The 19,476-nt window shown below is 48.6% G+C and overlaps 1 protein-coding gene across 6 annotated transcripts in view; it reads left to right on the top strand.

Annotated features, from left to right (window-relative positions):
- Nucleotides 1-660: 660 nt before the first annotated feature.
- Nucleotides 661-19,476, top strand: part of nfyc (nuclear transcription factor Y, gamma) — a 27,883-nt gene continuing 9,067 nt past the window's right edge. For 2 of the 6 annotated variants that reach the window (XM_031586041.2, XM_031586044.2), the window contains exons 1-4: nucleotides 661-774; nucleotides 14,695-14,801; nucleotides 15,318-15,386; nucleotides 17,201-17,314. In XM_031586041.2, the coding sequence (XP_031441901.1) occupies nucleotides 14,703-14,801; nucleotides 15,318-15,386; nucleotides 17,201-17,314 (282 nt within the window). In that variant the 5' untranslated portion in view covers nucleotides 661-774; nucleotides 14,695-14,702. Of the gene's footprint in view, nucleotides 775-836; nucleotides 963-5,434; nucleotides 6,225-14,694; nucleotides 14,802-15,314; nucleotides 15,387-17,200; nucleotides 17,315-19,476 lie in introns of those variants that run through there. The other 4 variants (XM_031586042.2, XM_031586038.2, XM_031586040.2 and 1 more) reach the window with 3 other exon arrangements.

Here is a 19,476-nt window from a genome sequence, read left to right as displayed (position 1 = left end):
ACAGGTTTCAACTTCTCAGATCCATACTGCTCAGGTCATCCTCTGCAGCTCCGATCATAGACATAGGAAACCCATTCTTACGGTAGACCCGTCTTCTTACGTCTAGGGCCCCAAACAATGTCTTCCCATTTTTATGTCCTTGTGGCGTACCCTAGGTGGAGGTATGTGAGAATGCATTATAGTCTTGACATTTTACATTGTGATCCGGTGTTTGCTTTCCAGTCGGCCAAACTTGTCTCACTCATTTCCCCAGGATGTGGGGCGAACTGAAGAGACCAGTTTGTTTTAGTCTCCAACAACAATTACAATAGACTTGAGGGTTAGAAGGAGGGATTTTGTTACACTTCTTTATTAGGCCTACCTAACTTACAGTCTATAAGAATATAAATACAAGTAGGCCTAGTCTTTATTTTTTCCAACAGGGCTTGAGATGCAAGAAGGCTGAAGCAAAACTTCTGGTTTGGCATTCAGGTTAATTTTAAAGATTTCCCCAACAATGAAGTTGTGGTGTAACGTTACAAAGAAGGACCAAACACAACACCAGAGCCCGTCTACGTTTTTTAGAAATCACAGATAAACATCTTTGTAGAAATGTATGACAACACAAAAATGTAGCGCCATCCTTTGAAAACTACGTACGTGCGTATACGTAACCCTATTTCCGGTTTGAGGAGAAGTTGTCAAATCGTCGGCCATCTTGTTTCCCGTTGCTGCCTAAATAAATTAAATATTACACTGAACTGGACTTCACCGCGAACCCTTATCAAAAACTGAGTAAGTAACCGCTGTCGTGGTCCACGTCTTTATATTCATATGTACTATTTGTAGTATTTCGTGAAAATTAGCGTAATTGGTGGGCTCTCTTTCAATGATCCGTTCTATCCAATAGACGATTGTTTTGGAGGATGAACATAGGCGCCATTTCCCTCCCCGCTCTCTGAAGCGCTTATTGGTGGCCAGTGGTAAGGAATAGAGGCGGCGAGAGACTGTTATACGTTGTCCACCATGTTGGCTCTTCGAAGCAGTGTATTCACTGTAACGATCTGGAATTGGTGGAGCCCGAATGGCGTCAGTTTCAAAACTACATGAACTCATAGAAACCTTGATTGGTGGAATCTAGTCCGAGGTTTGATTGGTCTGAAGGACAGATCCAAACTTAGTCTTTATTGGTTAGGGTGCCATTCCACATATTTACAAAGGTTTTAAGGGAACTTTCATGTGATTATCGTCCAAGCTCTTGTTTTAATGTGAAGTACAGATAATGCGGCCTGAATTGCCAGCTCGATCACCGGCCTATTCCTTTGACTCGAAAGCTGGCAGTCTAACGTTAGCCAACATACTAGCTATTTACGTTCACAAAAAAGCCGAAACACTTGTATCACTCAGACATCATCGCAATGTGAATTTCCCATTCTTTAATCGATAATACCAAGCTGACAGACAAGAACGCATTGTGTATGTATAACATACTGCACAGCGAGACTGTATAACTTAGCTAAGACTGCGTAGTGAACCACAAATGACTGCTTGTGATCTAGCTAACGCTAAGCATTAGGTATTCGCTTTAGTCAACCAGTTTCTTTGTTAGCTAGATAGTAACGTTAAGCCGGTTAGCTACTAACCCAGTAAAATATTGTGACCCAACGTTGATTCATTCTGACAGAGAAAAACGTTATCTAACTTGAAGAAATTGTATTGTTGGTATTGGGTTTGTGTCAGAGAAACTCGATTATCGCATTGTTTGGAAATAAAGAAAACGATTTGCTAGCTAGTTAGCTTTAGCCAAGTAACGTTAACACAAGTATACTTCACTTAGGTAAGGCGAGGGCGAAAGTTAACATTTTATAAACGACCAGCAGCTAGCATGTTCCCTTAAAGTAGCTCAACTTTAAAGTGAATTTGGTTAACAACTGAAGTTCTACAGACCTGTAATGTCACCAACTGTATTCAGTAACACACCTTAACGTCAACTTGTTTTAAATTAATCTAACGTTACCTCAATGAGCGTTACGTTGGTGGCTGACATAGTCGTATCAGGTAAACGTAAGCAAAGTCAATTTGGGGTTAAGGGAGTGATATGGTGGCTTGCTAACGTTATGTTAAGTAAAGACAGGTTAGATAATGACAATAGCTGCTTTGTTGGTCAGCTGACGTTAGCTAGCAAACGTACGTTACTCTTAGTAGGACAGGTAATAGGTAGTATAACTTTAACGTTATCATTTGACCCCCACTTGCCATCACGAAAGTGATTAACTGTAGCTAGCTAGCTTATTAATTTGTCATCTTTTAAAAGAAAATGAACACATTTTAATGTGCCTTGCTCCTGTGTCTTTGGCGTAGGCGATGCTTTGCTTGAACTCTGCATTAAGTGTAGCCGTGCAGGGACGTGTATTTTCATTCATTGTTCCAACTGCCTATTGTGATGTTTTCTGTTTTGTCTGTGTCAAGTTTTGCAATATAAAGTGCGTTTTCTTTGAAGCTACAATTTCGGTGGGCTAATTTATTAAGTTCTGTCAACATGCTCGTTGACTTAAAAGAACAATTGACATAACAAATGATTTACAACAGGCTGTATCTCGCTATGTACTTATGCTTGATACTTTGGTTCTTTACGCTCCTTTGTTTGAATCTATTAAAGAAGTGTTTGCTTATGTTTACCCGAGTACAGGTATGGTTACATTTCGTGAAGTAGTATTGCTTTGTTTTACACATCTCATCGTTACAAAAAGTTAAAATAATCTGAGCTTCGAGCTATGGTACAGAAAGTTCTCAAAAGGTAGCTTAGAGTGGAATGAAATCTTGACAGTTCTGACATATGTTGCATTTACCTCTTTATTGATTAATGTTGTGGTTTTTATATGGTTCCTTTTCTGTGGTGGTTGGGATGTATTTTCTTTAGCTGGGGAAACATTTAAGAGTAATTTGGCTTTGGTTTCCGAAGTCTAGTGTAATTGTGAGGTGTAGATACTAACTTTTGATGGACCTACCTAAACTGATAAATACGTTTTGCCATCAATCTTCTTGGCCTGTATATGTAGGTGTGCTTAAACACCTGACCTGGGCTAGACATCTGAAAGGAGGGTGTATTCTTTGGGTGTTAAGTTACTTAACACAGATTACACCCCAAGGTCCCATGTTAACCTTGCCTGATGTCACTGAGCTATTGTTTAGGCAGCTGAGAGAAACGCGCCTTGACATCGCAGCTGCTGACATACGTTGTGCCTTTTGCTGTAATCATTACCCAAAAAAAACAACCAACCTACCTGACCCACTGCTCAACACAGAAATAGAACGACGAATAATTTGCCCCATGGCTTCACTTCCTCTCACTCTTGCCACTCGCCATCACTTGCTCCTGTCCTCTACCTCTCTGGCTCTCTCTCTTTCCCTTTGTACATTAGGGATTTGCAGTAATATCAGAGAAAAGCCCCCGGTTATTCAGCTATCCCTCTGTGAAAACCGCCGATCTGCTAAAAGCAACTCATTCAGCTGAGATGCTTTGTCTCTCTCAATCTCCCTCCACTTTGCCATACGGTAGATATTATTATTATTATTTTTTTTTTTTTTTTTACCTCTAATTCATTCCCAGCTGTTGTAGTAGCTCTTTGGTGGATGTAGAACTGAAGACGGTAAAAGTGCCCTTCATGTACAGACAGCAAAAGGTTAAATATATGTTTTATGAGGCATGTAGTGTTGGTTGATATAGTAATGGAAAATGTTTTTCTTTTTTTAAGTTGTGACAGTTTTGCTGTTGTTCCTATGCTGTTTGCTACCGTCATTCAGAGGGGCGGCATGCTGCTCGTCAACTGTCATTTATTAACCTGAGCTTGTTACGTGAGCTTATACAGTACCCTCATGTGTTGTGTGATAAGGGTCAAAGTAACATGGCCATTCTAACAAGTCAGTTGCACCTCACTGTGCCAGAAACCCCACACATCTGCTCCGTTGCCTTCATGAGTAGTGTCACTTATGGTGACTGTTTCTCTATTGGGGTGAAACAATATGGCTAGGGATTGGCTATTGGTGATAACTGATAAGCAGGCCAGATTGCCTGTACCATGGAGGCATTGGTTTAGAATTTGTGTATAATCATTCATAGTATGATCATAAATAATCATTAATTGTCTCCATCAGAATTAAGATATTTGTAGATGGAGTGTTTTGCCACCAGTCTGTGTGAGTCTGTGTGTGTGTGTGTGCGCGAGCATATTGAAATTCCATATTGCTTTTTTGCCTACCTCATGGTATCCACCTCTCTGTACCTTGATTCACCTTTGGGGCAATCTCTGCCGTTGCACTGTGAATGTGTGCCAGCCAAGGGGCTCTGGGAAGATTAATGCATAAACCCCTGGCTAATTATACAAACATCACAGGAAGATGTCTAAACACACTCAGGGACATGAAAGCTTGGTGGTGATTCACAGTTTTGGCAGTCGTACCCCGAGATGTTTGCCTGAACGGATTTTCATTTGTATTGTGAATGATGAGAATAATGAATGGCCCTGTGTTGTCTAAAAGAGACAGACACACAGAGAGAGGGAGAGAGAGACACACAGAAGGAGACACGGAGAGAGAGAGTGGCAGGGATGGAAGGGGAGGAGGTGAAGGATGGAGGGATAACAGTAAAGCTGGCTCACGCGCACGCATGCCTGCCTGCACACACACACACGTACACACACACACACACACGTACACACACACACGTACACACACACGTACACACACACACACACACACACACACACACGCGTACGTACGTACGTACGTACGTACAAGGGCCTCAGCTCAGCCCCCACCGATTTTTTTTTCCGCGTCTTTCCACTTTAAATCATGCCACTGCAACATGCGGCAGTCCCACTGACTCCCCCTGTGCCCAATCAGAGCCGTCCCAGGCTCGTGCATCACCGCCCTGCCAGCCACGCAGCTGCAGGCGGGGGCGGGGCCTCAGAAGACATTTACTTTGACATTGTAAATAAGCAGGGCACAGTTGTTAGAGAGCAGCCAGTTGTTTGTGTCTCCGGCAGCCTGCCCCAGCATACAGACAGACAGACAGACTGATAGACAGACAGAGAGAGAGAGAGGAGCCACAGCAGCTTCAGAGAGACAATGCAGAGGCAAGGGAACACAGAGGACACTTCTCTTTCTCTTCTCTTCTTCAGATCTACCCCTTTTTTTTTGCCATCCTCCAACTTTAGTTGCCGTTCTCTTCTGCTTTTTTTCTCTGCTCTCTTCCTCTTTCTTTCTCTCTCGCGCGCTCTCCCTGACCCCTATCTTGCAGCTCAAGGTAACTTAAAACAGGAAGTTGGCTGTCTGCTGAAGGGGGTGGGGTTGAAAACAGGGGAGGAGGGGGATTGTCGTCGGTGATGGAGGTGGGCTTAGCCAATAGGGGCAGAGGGCTGTGTGCTCTGATTGGATCCGCCACAGAGCGAGGGCGGGAGTGCAGGGGGGGTGGGGGGGAGGCAGTGCCGCGAGTATCGTGTAGCAGGCTAGATTGATTACTTAGGAGTGTTAAAGGGAAAGCAAGCAGGGGAGCAGGCAGATTTTTTTGTCCGGGACTCGAGAGTGATTGTTGCCGGAGCTGCCATTCCACTTGCTCTTTATCCCCTCTTTCTCCCTCTCTCTCTCTCTCTCTCTCCCCCTCCTTCTCTCTCACTCTCTGTTTCTCTCTACTCGGCGCCTTCCCGCTGTTGTCCAAGGCAGAGCAGCACAGCACAGCACAGCACAGGGTCAGATGAAAGGCAAACGCTGGACTCGCCGGGGCAGACGGCTGTCTCATCTATCAGTGCAGCCAGAGGGGAGACGCGCAGGCACACACACGCTCACACACACACACACACTCAGAGAAACAGGAGAGGGCTCTGTGTGTATGTGTGTGTGTGTTTAAACCAGGAAGGGGGGGCAGAGCAGGAGGAGATGTGATAGTACAAGGGTGAGGGGAGGACATAGGAGGAGGTGGAGATAGGTGGTCGTCCTCTTGTTGTCTCTGGACTCCTTTTTTAAAAAACTGGAAAGTCCGATTGAGTTCCGTGCGCTGTGTTGACTGCTGGTGGGATGGGGGGCAGGAGGAAGCACAAGCTGAAGGCGCTCTTTTTCTTTCTCTTTTCTTCTCTTGCTCTGTCTCTCTCTATCGGTCTGTCCCTCCCTTTCCTTGCTCTTGCGCCACTCAAAGGGACTTCTTCAGCTAGAGACTCCTTTTCCTCCTCCTCTTACATGAAGGGCACGGGGTAAGTGTGATCGACTCTACTACACACACACACACACACACACACACACACACACACACACACACACACACACACACACACACACACACACACACAGCTGTGCCTCTTTTGCTCATCTCTCTGTGTAGTTTCTCTGTCCTTCCCCCCCCCTCCTCCTCCTCCTCCTGTTCTCTACTTTTCTCCTTGCTGGAAATCTGAGTGCTGCTCTGTGTGTGTGTGTGTGTTTATGTATTTGTGTATGTGTGTGTATGTATACTGTGTGTGTGATCTGTATCTGTGCGGGACATCAGCAGGCTTGCTTGATCTCTCCGTGTCCTTGGTGAGCTATGCTGGCGCTTAGGTGCTGACAGTGAGTGTAAACAAGCGGGAGGTGGTGGTGGTGTGTGCACACTTCTGGGGTGTGTTGCCACAAGAGCTTCTCAGACCGTACCTGAAACCTGGAAGCCATCTGATGTTGATTTGAGTATTTGCCTGATCCTTTATGGTACGTAATGAATGTATACATACATAGAATGTCGAGCTCTGCGACTTGACTGTGACTTTGACTTTGGCCTAACCTGGGAATAAGTTGATAGCGGTGTGTCTCGCCGACGCAGTGCGTTTCCAGTCGTGCACACAGAGCCCGCGCGGGACCGCTGGCCGTACCGGCTGGTCACTGCGCTGGTCACCTTCGCGGGCCTCCCGGCTCGCCCCCATCTTCTTCTTCCTCCCTGTTTACACTTGGCTGACAGTGATGCAGAGCAGAGGCCCAACATGGCAGCCGCGTTCGGTCCAACTCTAGGGGCCGGTCCCAATCTTTCTTGAGTCCTCTGAGCTTCCGATAGCTTCCCTCAGCCCCTTCAACCCCCCTCCAAACCCGGGGGGGGGGGGCTCATCTCCACCTGTGTCCCTTTAAGGAGCCCGGCTGCATGGCTGGCGTCCCTCGTCGCCCCTCTCCCTCTTCCCTTAATTGAAAGTTTCCATTGGTGCCTGTGACCGTGGACTCCCTTTGGGGAGTGAGCGAGCAGCTAAAAATAGCGGCGGAGTGGAGCCACTAGCTGCCAAATCCCAGAGAGTGTGGCTGTTTGTATGAGATTTGAATACCATTCCAGCTCCACGCTGCACTGTAGGCACTGTAGATGAGGAGGAGGAGGAGGGGTGGTGGTGGGGGGGGGTGGGGAAGTCAATGAAAACGCACACACGCACACACTTGTTCATGTGCACACACACACAGCTGTCAAGCACTGGTGTGTGTGTACCACAGCTGCACACTTGAAGGTGACCGGGCTTTAGGCTTGTGTGTGTGTGCGCTCATGGAATTTAAGTGTGTGTGTGTGTGTGTGTGTGTGTGTGTGTGTGTGTGTGTGTGTGTGTGTGTGTGTGTGTGTGTGTGTGTGTGTGTGTGTGTGTGTGTGTGTGTGTGTGTGTGTGTGTGTGTGTGTGTGTGCACATGTCCTTTTCCCCCTTGCCCTCTCTTTTACCTCTGAGTTTGGTGTTTGTTTTGGGGTAAGCATTGCCAGGCTGTGAAGGTGAGCGCACACTCAGGTGCTTCCCAGCGCTTCTGTACAGTTAAGTTAGCTTTAGCATAGCATAGCGCTACACTACCACAACGCAGCTCGCGCGTGGCCTAGCGCCGAATGAAGGTCAATGGAATGTGAGCCGGCTTCCGCAGTCGATCCATCAGCAGATAGAAGAAGAAGAAGAGCGACCGCAGGGTGAAGCATCCCTCCCAGAGAGGCGGGCGGCGAGGGGGATCAGGGAGGGGGAGAGAGGGGCAAGGCTGGGGTGGGACATGATTTAGTGACTCCCGGAGAAAGTGCCGGGATGCCGACAGGGTCGCCAGGCGCTGCAGTGAAAGTTGAAAAACCTGTCCCTTATTTTTCCTCTTTCTCCCCAGTCCTTGTTTGTGTTCTCACTCCCTCTCTACCACCCCTATCTCTCCTTCCCCCTCCCTCCCCCTTTCTCTTTCACCCCCTCTCTGTTTCACAGCCTCCTCCCTCCTCCCTCTCCCCCTCCCTCCCCTGGTTCTCATTCTCTCCCTCTCTCCTCTGTTGAATGACCTTGAGCGATCAGTGACTGCTTCCTGGAGTGGCTTTTAGGCAGAACCAAGGGCAAAGTTTGAGAAGCTGGAGCAGGAGCAGAAACAGCCCTGTTCTCCCCTGTCCTATCCTGACCTTGTCCCTTTCACCCCCCCCCCCCCCCCCCCCCCCCCCCCCGCTTTCTAGGCTCTTCAGGTCCAAATGAGTGCAAGTTATCCATCTGGCTAATTGGTAATGCATTGCCCTCGGTACAGGGGCCTTGTTTAGAGACCTTTCCTGGCGTCTGTAGATCATTTACTAGTCTGTACTGGAAGAAAACAAGAGTTGTGTGTGTGTGTGTGCGTTTTTTAGTTTTTTCCATTTGCATTTTGCATAAGCCTACATGAATACTGATTAAACAGAGAGAGGGTGAACGTGTGGACCTCGGCTCCCTGACCTTTACATATCCATGGTGTGTAGCGAGCCAAGTCGGGTGCTATGACATCACTTTGAAAAAATCTGACCGCCAGGATGTCGCTGAAGGACATGTCTCCCAACATGTGTGTGTGTGTGTGTGTGTGTGTGTGATTGGATGGTTGGAGAGGATGTGTAAGTTCTGCCGTATTTGCTGGTTTGGTGGGTCATTGGATATTTTGCCGGAGAGGCTGGTTTTGCTTGCTGCCAGAGACTCGGAGGCAATGAACCAGAGGGAGGCTTCAGGGCGTAAACAGCAGAAGTCAACCCAATGAACCCTAGCAGAGCGCAAGCCTGCGTGAGACCACACACACAAAATATAGTCAATGTGGCTGTTTTTAAGTGTGATTTCTGTTTTGTTTGTTTGCCCAGTTTGTTTTATGTAATTTCTTTAAGATTAGATTTTTCTATGTTGCTTTTTTTTTTTTTTTGCTTGATCATCCCATTGGCAGCTAATCCTATTCACGAGAGAGCATTCTTTCTCTTTCTTGCTTTCCCAGTCTTTTTTTTTTTTTTTTTTCTCTCTCCCTCCCTCTCACTCCCTCCCCTTCTCCATACCATTGCTGACCCCGCACTCCCCATGTGAAAAGTGAATGATGGAGTCTTTTTTTCCTTCTTTTTTTCTTTCCCCTCCCCCTTTGAGCTCAGGTATCAGATAAGGTTTTGTTTCTCCTTCATATCTGCACTCATCAGCTTTCTATCCCTCCATCATCAGGAGGAGGAGAGGAACGGAGGGACAAATGCAAGGGGGTGCCAGAAGAGAGATTACACACTGAGGGGTGGGGGTGAGGGGTGTTACTGCATTTCTTTTGCTCTGTTCAGTCATATATGTTTCTCCTTTTACTGACCTTAATCAATTAATCTGTGGCCTAAAGTAGCACTAGAGTAAGGTTGCATCTCACAGGCAGGACTCACACACACACACACACACGCACACGCACTGTATTGGAGGGGTGGAGTGGGGACATGAAGGAGAGCGTAATGAAAAGGCTTTGGGCTCCTCATGACTTTTGATGCTGATGGTCTGGTGCCTAGAGGGCTCCGCTCCGCTCACTGATTGGGCTCAGCCACAGTGAGTCCATTCCAGGCCCCCCCCCAGCACCGGGCGGCTAAGTCCCACGCTAACGTGTAATCACATTAGCGCTTGGCTCCAGCGCCCCTGACTCTCCCTGTAAACCCTCACGAGACCCCCCAGCCCAGCCTGTCTTCAAAGCCTCCAGCCAGCCACCATTGGTGAATCCATAGCCTCGCTGAAAGCTCAAGCGCGGTTGAAAGCCATCACGTTAGCCTATTTCTGGAATTTTGCTCGGCAACTTGATGATCAGGCTTACATTATAGAAATAATAATACTTTTAAACTTATAAAGCGTGTTTCTAGGTACCCAAAGACACATTGATAGGCTATACTGGCGCGAGTTGTCCACAAAGGAACCAGCGATAAGCAAAGAGATTGTATGTCCAGGCTGTTATTACCAAGCCTTCCAGCCTTCCAAAACTGAGAGCGAGTTCACACAGTTTTGAGTGTTGACCTTTCGAGTTTTGGAGTGTTGAGATTTCGCCTGCAAATGGACTCCTTGTTTGTATTGTTATCCTATAGCCTACAGTTTTGCTATGGTTGCCTGACCACCGTACAGACCATGTTTGGGGACACAGAACAGAGTACCATACCACCACATGTTATAGCTGTGCACTTGGTCGACTTAGCATTTCACATAAAGAGGATTCAGTGTACGTAAGTGCAGCAGTGCGGGATCAACGCGCCATGCATGGTAGCGTTTTATCGAGCTTCGGGTCATCACCGAGGTCAACCGAGGAAACGGCTTGTGCAACTTTTCCTCCCATCCTGCATCTCTACCACTGCTTTATTAGGCAATAAACTGCTCCATCTGTTATTATAGGCCCCATTGCGTCTCCTCATCTAAAGCAGAAGCATTAGAAGGTCAGCCAGTGCCTATGTGCATCGCTCTCACCACTGCACATCGCAGCTTCTTCAGTCAAGCCTGTTTACCCTTGAATAGGCTCTGCGAGTTAGCCTCTCAGGCGCAGCGTTAGCCGCAGTGCTAGTAGCAGGTGTAGCACGGGAGCGGGCCACAGTTGTGCTGAATCAGCTGCTGCTGGCTGCATTGACTGTCGCTAAGCTGCAGGAGGAAGAGCCAGAGGAGGAGGAGGAGGACTGGGTGTGTGTGTGCAGATGGCGGGGGCGAAACCTGACACCTCACCCTCCCCAAGCTGGCCGCCCTGCTGAAGGGCAACCGCAGTGGGCCTCGGAACCCAGAGGTGACGCTGAAGAGTTGTCGAAAAAGCCTTGTGAGTGTGTGTGTGTGTGTGTGTGTGTGTGTGTGTGTGGTTCATCATTACTAGAGGTGCTCTTCCTGCGTGCCTACATTGCAGTCTCACCACGACGTCCTCTGACTGACGTCTCAGAGGCCACAGAGGTCAAGCAGGTGTTAGCCTAGCTTAGCGTAGCCTAGCCTTGGCCCTGGATGCTCCACACTTGAATCTAGAATTGGAGCTGTAAAGTTTAGGAGCACCAGAAACCATTTGGCCAAGTGAATGACTGATTATTTTTTATTATTATTTTTTTTTTCTTTGTCTTCTTCTACCCCCTCCTTTCTCTCTTCTGTCTGTTATCTGTTCCTTTCTGTCTCTTCCCTCCTTTCATTATCTGCATCTTTCGTCTCTTCTTTTTGCATCTGGAGTCCTCTCTCCTCTAATTTCTGCTGCATGTCCCAGGGTCACGCCAGTAGTCAGGCTGTGGCCCTGGCAATTAGCTAGATAGTTTTCTGTAATGGTGTTAAGTGAATCGTCTAATTATCATTCCTTATCTCGCAGCCATTAGGGAACATGCCGCACAAGCTGGGGCAACCACACAATCTCTCGCTCTTCCTCATGAACAAACACACACACACACACACACACACACACACACACACACACACACACAGCAGATGTCCTGCAGAAAACTGTCACAAGATAACAGCATGATGCAGCTTGCTGTAAAAGGCGCTGTCTTGTTAAAGCAGCGAGAGAAATGACATCTGACTCATTGCCTTTGTTTGGGCCCTCGGAGTGTTGGGGTTTATTTCTGGTCCATTCAGAAATCCTCTGAGCTTTGACTGGCAGTCAACCCCCCACCCCCCCAGAAAACTCCAAATCCCATCCTGCTCCTCTTCGGAGCTGCATTGATTACTGGTGTGGCCTGTCACTCATTCTTCCGCTCCACTTCAGGCAGCCTGGGTAATGGAAGTGGACAGTATCCTCAGTTTCCACTGCTGTGGTTAATTGCTTGATATGGATCCATTCCTCTTCCTGATTTTGATTGATTGATTGTGTGTGTGTGTGTGTGTGTGTGTGTCTCTCTGTGTGTGTGAGGGAGAGAGATTTTCCAAGGTTTAAATGTGGATACTTGGTGACTACTGCAATTTGGTGTAAAGTGTGGCATATCAAAGCTTTATTACTAGACAACTTAGCCAGAGAGTGTAGCTCCAATCCTCTTTTATCGTTTTTTTTCCCCCCTCCTGCACTCTCTTTGGTTTGCTATTTCTCACGCACATATTTGACCCACTTTGTGTGTCTGTCGGACTAACTGACTGCAATGTTGACTGAGTCCTCTCCTCTCAGCACCCTCTGGCGTTTTGTGTTGTTATTGGATAATACATGAGGAAGCTGAGACCCAGCAGTCTGGACTCAGCTCCACATGCTGCCCACCCCGGAGTCCCAGCACCCAGCACCTTCCTCTGCTTACACACACACACACACACACACACACACACACACACACACACACACACACACACACACACACGCACGCACTCACACACACTCGGATGCACGCACGCACACACACACACACTCGGATGCATGCACACAGAGGCACTAACACACACATGAAAGGTGTAAAGAAAGCTCTATGTGAATCAAAGCGTACTGTCTAGCAACGTTCCCTGTTCATTCAAATAAGCCTATGCAAAAGGACACAGTCGCACGTATGCCTATGTAATTACACACGCGATGCAACAAACCTATGCAAATAGTCCACGGGCTTGTAACCTATACGCACCCATAAACACATGATACATGGATACACGTGGTCCGTATGAATGCTCTGCACCGCACAGGGATGGAAGGAGACGTGGAGGGTGGAGGGGGCGCGCACACAGCTGGCAGAGGCAGAGGGTCGAGGTTTGGTTCAGCTGCTAATGAGGGCAAGCATTAAGGAAGCACAGCAAAGCAACCAGTCAGTCAGATAGATAGAACGAGTCCCCAAGAGCCGATGGAGCGATAGAGAGGGGGAGGGAGGGCGACGGGGAAACGGTGGAAGTAAAGGCATGGGTAAACGGAAGAGATGGAGATCGAACAAAGCAAAGTAAAGCAGCTCCAGAGAACGAGCGAGCGAGAGGAGAGAGACCTGAGCAGACAGAGAATTCATTTCAATGATAAAATGACTACAGAGCCCAGAGAAGAGCAGTGAAGATAAGCGGTGAGTCTGGTGGGGTGGGGGGTGGGGGGGGGGGAGTAAAAGCAGTGGTTTCCACAGAGAAGGAGAGACGGCACAGGTTGCTCACACGTGTTGGGAGTGTTTCCTCCAGCCTCATGAGGTAGGCCAGCACAGGCAGCAGAATTCCTCTCATGCCATAGTAACCTGCCAACTCCACTATTAGCTCGCTTCCCAGTCTCTCTCTCTCTCTCTCTCACCCCTCCCTTTTTTTATCCTTCTCTACCTCTCCTTCTCTCCCCTCACACTGCTTTTTCCAGCATTCTTTCACTCTCTCTGATTTTTTTTTTTTTCTCACGTGTCGTCTCTCTTTTCTTCCTGCCTTCTTTCCCTCTCTCTTTAATCTGTTCATCCTCTGCCTGTTTCACCCTCCCTCTCTGCCCAATCTCTTTTTTTCCTTAAATCATCCCTGGCAGGGTGTGTTTGTGTGGGGGCTGGGGGATGCACAAGTTCTGTGTGCTTGTGTGTGTGTGTGTGTGTGTGTGTGTGTGTGTGTGTGTGTGTGTGTGTGTGTGTGTGTGTGTGTGTGTGTGTGTGTGTGTGTGTGTGTGTGTGTGTGTGTGTGTGTGTGTGTGTGTGTGTGTGTGTGTGTGTGTGTGTGTGTGTGTGTGTGTGTGTGTGTGTGTGTGTGTGTGTGTGTACATGCCCTGCGTGTTTGACAAGACTGTAGCCAGTTTGTTACATCAGCTCACGGCTCCATAAGTGAATGTTTGGACTGCTGTTGGGGATGCAGATGCGTCCTTGCTCCTACACACACACACACACACACATGTACGCATGCACACACACACACACACACACACATGTACGCACAGACGCAGCTGAGGGGCTTGACATTCTCTGAGCTCTCTGAGATTCTCTGCACAACATTCCTTCCCCCTGCCCAGCACAGCTGAACACCAGAGCTCCCTGTTCACCAGCGCACACCCCACAGTCAGTATACACACACACACGCACAATCACACACACACACACACTCCATCACACTCAGCTCCAGGCACACCTTGACTATATTGACCCAGGGCAGTTTCTTCACAATGCTCCCTCACCAGGAGGAAGACATCTTCTTAACCTTAGAGTGTTGCCCTACAGTGTTGCCCTCTGGCAGTTGGGGGCTCTGAGCGGCTGAAGGAGGTGTGTGTGTGTCCGTGTGTGTGTGTGTCCGTGTGCGTGGTCAGGTGGTGTTGGTGAGTCGCTCTTTGTCCCAGGGCCTTTGGTCAGTGAGCTGAGCGACAGTCTGACCAATGACAAATTATCTGAGTTGAGTGGCTTGACTTCGCGTGATGTCGGCGAGGGCTTTGGTGACGTGGCGACATTGAGGTCTGCGGAGGTTTGCATTCGGCTGTGGTTTGTCTCCGCTTTGACATTTACAGACGGCTTATGTCAGTGGAACAGCCAGTGGGTGTCTCGGCCTCTCTTCTGCTTCTGTCCCCCGTGTAGCTATCCATTTCCATTTCCATTTCCATTTATTGTTGTTTTTCTTTTCCCTCTTCTCCCTCTCACAGAAGCGGTCATGTCTGCGGACTCGTTCGGAGCAGGTGGCAGCGATGCCCAGCAGAGCCTGCAGTCCTTCTGGCCTCGAGTCATGGAGGAGATCAGGAACCTCACTGTGGTACGGTTTACCCCTGTACACACACACACACAAACCTGCGCAGATACACTACAAAAAAATAAGAACACACCCACATCCGCTCACACTTTAAGTGTGGTCACCTATTTGAACTTGAGCTCAATGACCCAACACACCCATACACACCTACAATTGTAGGTTATCCAAGATAAGTACAGAGTTAAAATATAGAGTGCTTCACGCCTGCAATATCGAAAATAGCACCCTGTAGACAGAGACATTTCTGTGCTAGACAGTGCAGGGCTGTTGATGCTGATAGAAAGTGAAAGGTGGCCGGGCAGCTGCTAAACACACACACACACACACACACACACACACACACACACACACACACACACACACACACACACACACACACACAGACAGAGTAATGCCACACAGTGTTAAACCAAGTTCATCAACATTCATTCAACACACACACACTCTTTTACACACACACACACACACACATACACAGTCCCCTCTCCCCTAACGCAGAGCTCCCTTCTGTTCCAGAAGGATTTTCGCGTGCAAGAGCTTCCCCTGGCTCGCATCAAGAAAATCATGAAGCTGGATGAGGATGTGAAGGTAAGATACCCAAACCCCCCGGCCATCGACCAGAGTCCTCTCAGCCAGAACCTCACGTCATCGCCAACGGCCCGAGACCTCACCACCAGACACTCTTCAGTTCCGTCTCTCGCCCTGTCAGAAGTGCTTGAGAGAGAGAGAGAGAGAGAGAGAAGTGGAAGTTGCCACATGACTGATCTAAACTTTTATTGAAGTGGGCATTTCCGAAACAAACCCAAAGATTTTGGTGTCAAAGCAAACGGTAGTTTGCCTCCTAAGTTTATTTTTTTGGCCAGTCGTGGGAGGGTTGAAATGGTCATGTGACTTACGGTTCCTCACCTGCGCCACTGCTTGACTGGCCAAGCTGAAGAAACGGCTCCAGTTTCACCACAGCGGTGCCATATCAGAGGGCACCCTCAGGCCACAGGGGTAGTGTGGCACCCTGGATGGGTGTACCTGTGTAGTCTGCACAGGAGTAGTGTGGCACCCTGGATGGGTGTACCTGTGTAGTCTGCACAGGAGACAATTGTCTTGGCAACTGAAATAAGACATTTTTACAACGGATGGTATTTCAGGGGGCTATCGGCCATTTAAGTAGCTACCAGCGAGAATTAAGCTGTTCACTGATATCACGAGGAGGGGGGGGGGGGTAGAGAACTGGGCCAGTGGGATTGTTGGGATGAAGCCAGAGTTCGTCCTGTAAAGGCTGATCCTCAGTGAAGACCACTCCTGCAGGCAGCCAAGATGTCCGACCCCCTTCCTCCCTTACGCTGGCCCCAACCTGAAGACCCACTGTTGCAACCAGCAGTCTCGACAGCTCCTTCCTGGACACATCCAGTGATCTTTCGCTGATCAGAGCCTTTGCCGTGCAGGGGGGTAGATATATCTTTAGAGCTATGAATCGGCATAGATAATGTTACATGACTGGACTTCATTTGCACTAAACCATATGTGTTACTTGCACGTGGGAAAGTAGACGAGGAAAGGATTTATTTTTTTGAGATTACGGTGTGGTCAACTCCGCAAAGGTAGTTGCCATAAATGGCATACAATGTGGACTTCCTGCAAGTCATGGTGCGTGTGTGTGTGTGTGTGTGTGTGTGCGTGCATGCGTGGGTGTGTCTGTGTGGGTGGAATAGTTCAGCGCGGTGTCCACCGGCCTAAAATAACGTGCAGCTTACGTGGCCAAGAGGTTAAACTCCTCCTGAAATGCCAAGGCAATTAAGAGCTCAGGAAAGGCCAGGGAGTGGAGCGAAGCCGAGGAGCGGAGACGGAAGAGAAGGAAGCAGACCCCGCGGTGGAGTAGCCCCCCCCCCCCCCCCCCCTGCTGGAGCAACCCCCACCCCCCGCTGGGTCAGAGCGGATCGTCTGCGTGCCTGTGTGACGCTTGATGGTCACATTTGCGGGGCTGTCGTCCAAGCATACTCGCCGTTCCAAGAAAGGAGTCGTGTGTGTTTTGCCTGGAAGGTGAACTCGTGACCTTTGGTGTTGCCACTGCCGGACCCCACCAGAAGAAGACAAGAACGGAAGAGTCTTTCTTTCTTTTTCTTTCCTTTCCTGTCTGTCTGTCTCTGTCTGTTTGTATTTGTGTGAAATATTTGTAGTTAACTCCAATGTCTGTGTATATCATCAGCCATGGTTGTCTATTTTTTTTATTACGGTTTACATGTATTGTGTTGCTCTGTGATTGTGTACATGTTAAAATCCTTATCCCTATAAGGTTTTAGGTTATTGCAGTTGTGTGTAATGGTTTATGTTTATCAGCATGGCATTTTAGCCTTAGCCAGTCGCCTGTGCTTGTTCTTGACATCCTCCGTGTGTGTGTCCTCTCTCAGATGATCAGTGCAGAGGCGCCGGTGCTGTTCGCCAAGGCTGCTCAGATCTTCATCACCGAGCTCACTCTGAGGGCCTGGATCCACACCGAGGACAACAAGAGGCGCACCCTACAAGTGAGTGAGCTGACCCACTTGCCCTTTCACCTTTGACCTCCTGAGACCTCCATGCATCCATTCATGCCATGCCAGGTGGTTTTGAGTGGTCCCCTTATGTTTGCAACATGACAGTCTCAGTAACCGTCACATTTCGCTTGTGTGAGTGCACACTAAACTCACACACACACACACACACACACACACACACACACACAGGCCTCCTCCTTCATTCACATTCACACAGTAGCAATCTCATTTTACCATATGTCCTTTTCATTTATTCATACTCACTTACACTTATAGACCATACTCATACTCATTCACTCACTAACACACACCAACACACACTAAAACACACACGCAGGCAGGGACAAGCCGAGTCGGTGCTCCTCCACAAGTCCGCGCCTTACAGTTAACTCCCTGGGGGTCTAGCTGCTTAATTCCTGCACGCTCACTCACTCACACACTAACACAAAGACCACACACACACCCACACACACACACACACACACACACACACACACACACACACACACACACACACACACACACACACACACACACACACACACGAGCGCGCAAGCAGGCTGGGACATGCAGAGTCAGTGCTCCTCCACATGTCAAAGCCTTACACTTCACTCCCCGGGGGTCTATCAGCTTAATTCCTGCACGCTCCACTGTGTGTGTGTGTGTGTGTGTGTGTGTGTGTGTGTGTGTGTGTGTGTGTGTGTGTGTGTGTGTGTGTGTGTGTGCGCGCGCTCTCCCCTCTACTCAATTTGGCTCTAAAAGTGCAGTACCAGTGACCCAGTTTTCCACCATCCCATTTTGCCTGCTCCTATCCCGGAGCGTCGGCAGAGCAGCACGGATCCTGGAATGACATTTTGGAAGAGCTGAGGCCCGCAACAAGGACCACCCTGAAAAAAAAGAGAGACAGGGAAAGAGTGTGTGTGTGACCTGGTGTATGCATGTGGCGTGTGTGTGTGCCCATAGGTCTGTCAGTGTGTGTGTGTGTGTGAATGCATGCATATTATTATTATTTATTTGTGTGCGTGTGTCTGTCTGAGACAGTGGAGCAGAGAGAGCAGCACACAGCCCTCCAAACACACACTTGTCATGACAAAGGGCTCCGCTCTGCTTGAGTGGGAAAGCACTTAGCTGCCTTTCACTGCACGCTCCAACATCTCTCTCAGGAAAGCCATGCTGCACCACATTAGATCTGCTCCACACACATACAAACACACACACACACACTTGGGGCCGATGCTGTTAGAGAACGTTTCTTACTGTCCTTTTCAAGCGCATTTGTTTTGTTTATTTACCTATAAAACATAGCTAGTACATAACAATATAAACATCAATTTATGAACTTAAAAGCAACAACAACACTGAAAATGTTTGGTATCACCTTCAAATTCATTTTGATGGGATGTGGTCGTGTTAAGGTTAGATAAACACATGTGTTGTTCCCATTAGCCATCAAGGACATGCACTATATAGTTCTGTGTTTCGGGCGGTAACACATCACGACGTTGCCAACTGTGTAACCAAAAGTAACCACTTGGCATGCTTTTATCAGTGCCACCTGTGTTTTGTGGTGTGTTTTTATGCCTTTTAGGCAGTTGGCTCACTAGGTTCAGACCAAAACACCTTACTGCTAAAGTGTGTGTGTGTGTGTGTGTGTGTGTGTGTGTGTGTGTGTGTGTGTGTGTGTGTGTGTGTGTGTGTGTGTGTGTGTGTGTGTGTGTGTGTGTCCATGCACATGCACTCTGCTGGGGCGTGTGCATGTGCCGTACACCCCATTGTTCGCACAATGACGCCGATTGCGATCGCGGTTGCCACAACGACGCTCATCAATAGAACAACTGTAGACGCGACCATCCCCCTTGTCACCAAATATTAATCACGACGTGCACCGGGGCAGTGGGCTAGCAGCGGGTGGTCTGCAGGAGCCGATAGCCAGCGTGTGGAAAGAGCCACAGGGGAGCGAGTGGCCTCATCAGGTCCCGGGATGAGCACAGCTGCTGGGGTATGAGCTCAACCACCCTCCCTCCGCCTCACTCAGGGGCTGATATTATTACCCCTATACCGGAGGTCTCACCAGCCATGTGCACGCGTGCTGCTGCTGCGTGTGGCTGCGTGTGGCTGCGTGCTGCTGCGTGCTGCTGCGTGCTGCTGCGTGT

Source organism: Clupea harengus, chromosome 19, assembly GCF_900700415.2.
Source record: "Clupea harengus chromosome 19, Ch_v2.0.2, whole genome shotgun sequence".
Taxonomy (NCBI): Eukaryota; Metazoa; Chordata; class Actinopteri; order Clupeiformes; family Clupeidae; genus Clupea; species Clupea harengus.
Note: the sequence above shows the minus strand (reverse complement) of the source record. Positions and strands in the feature narration are given on the sequence as shown.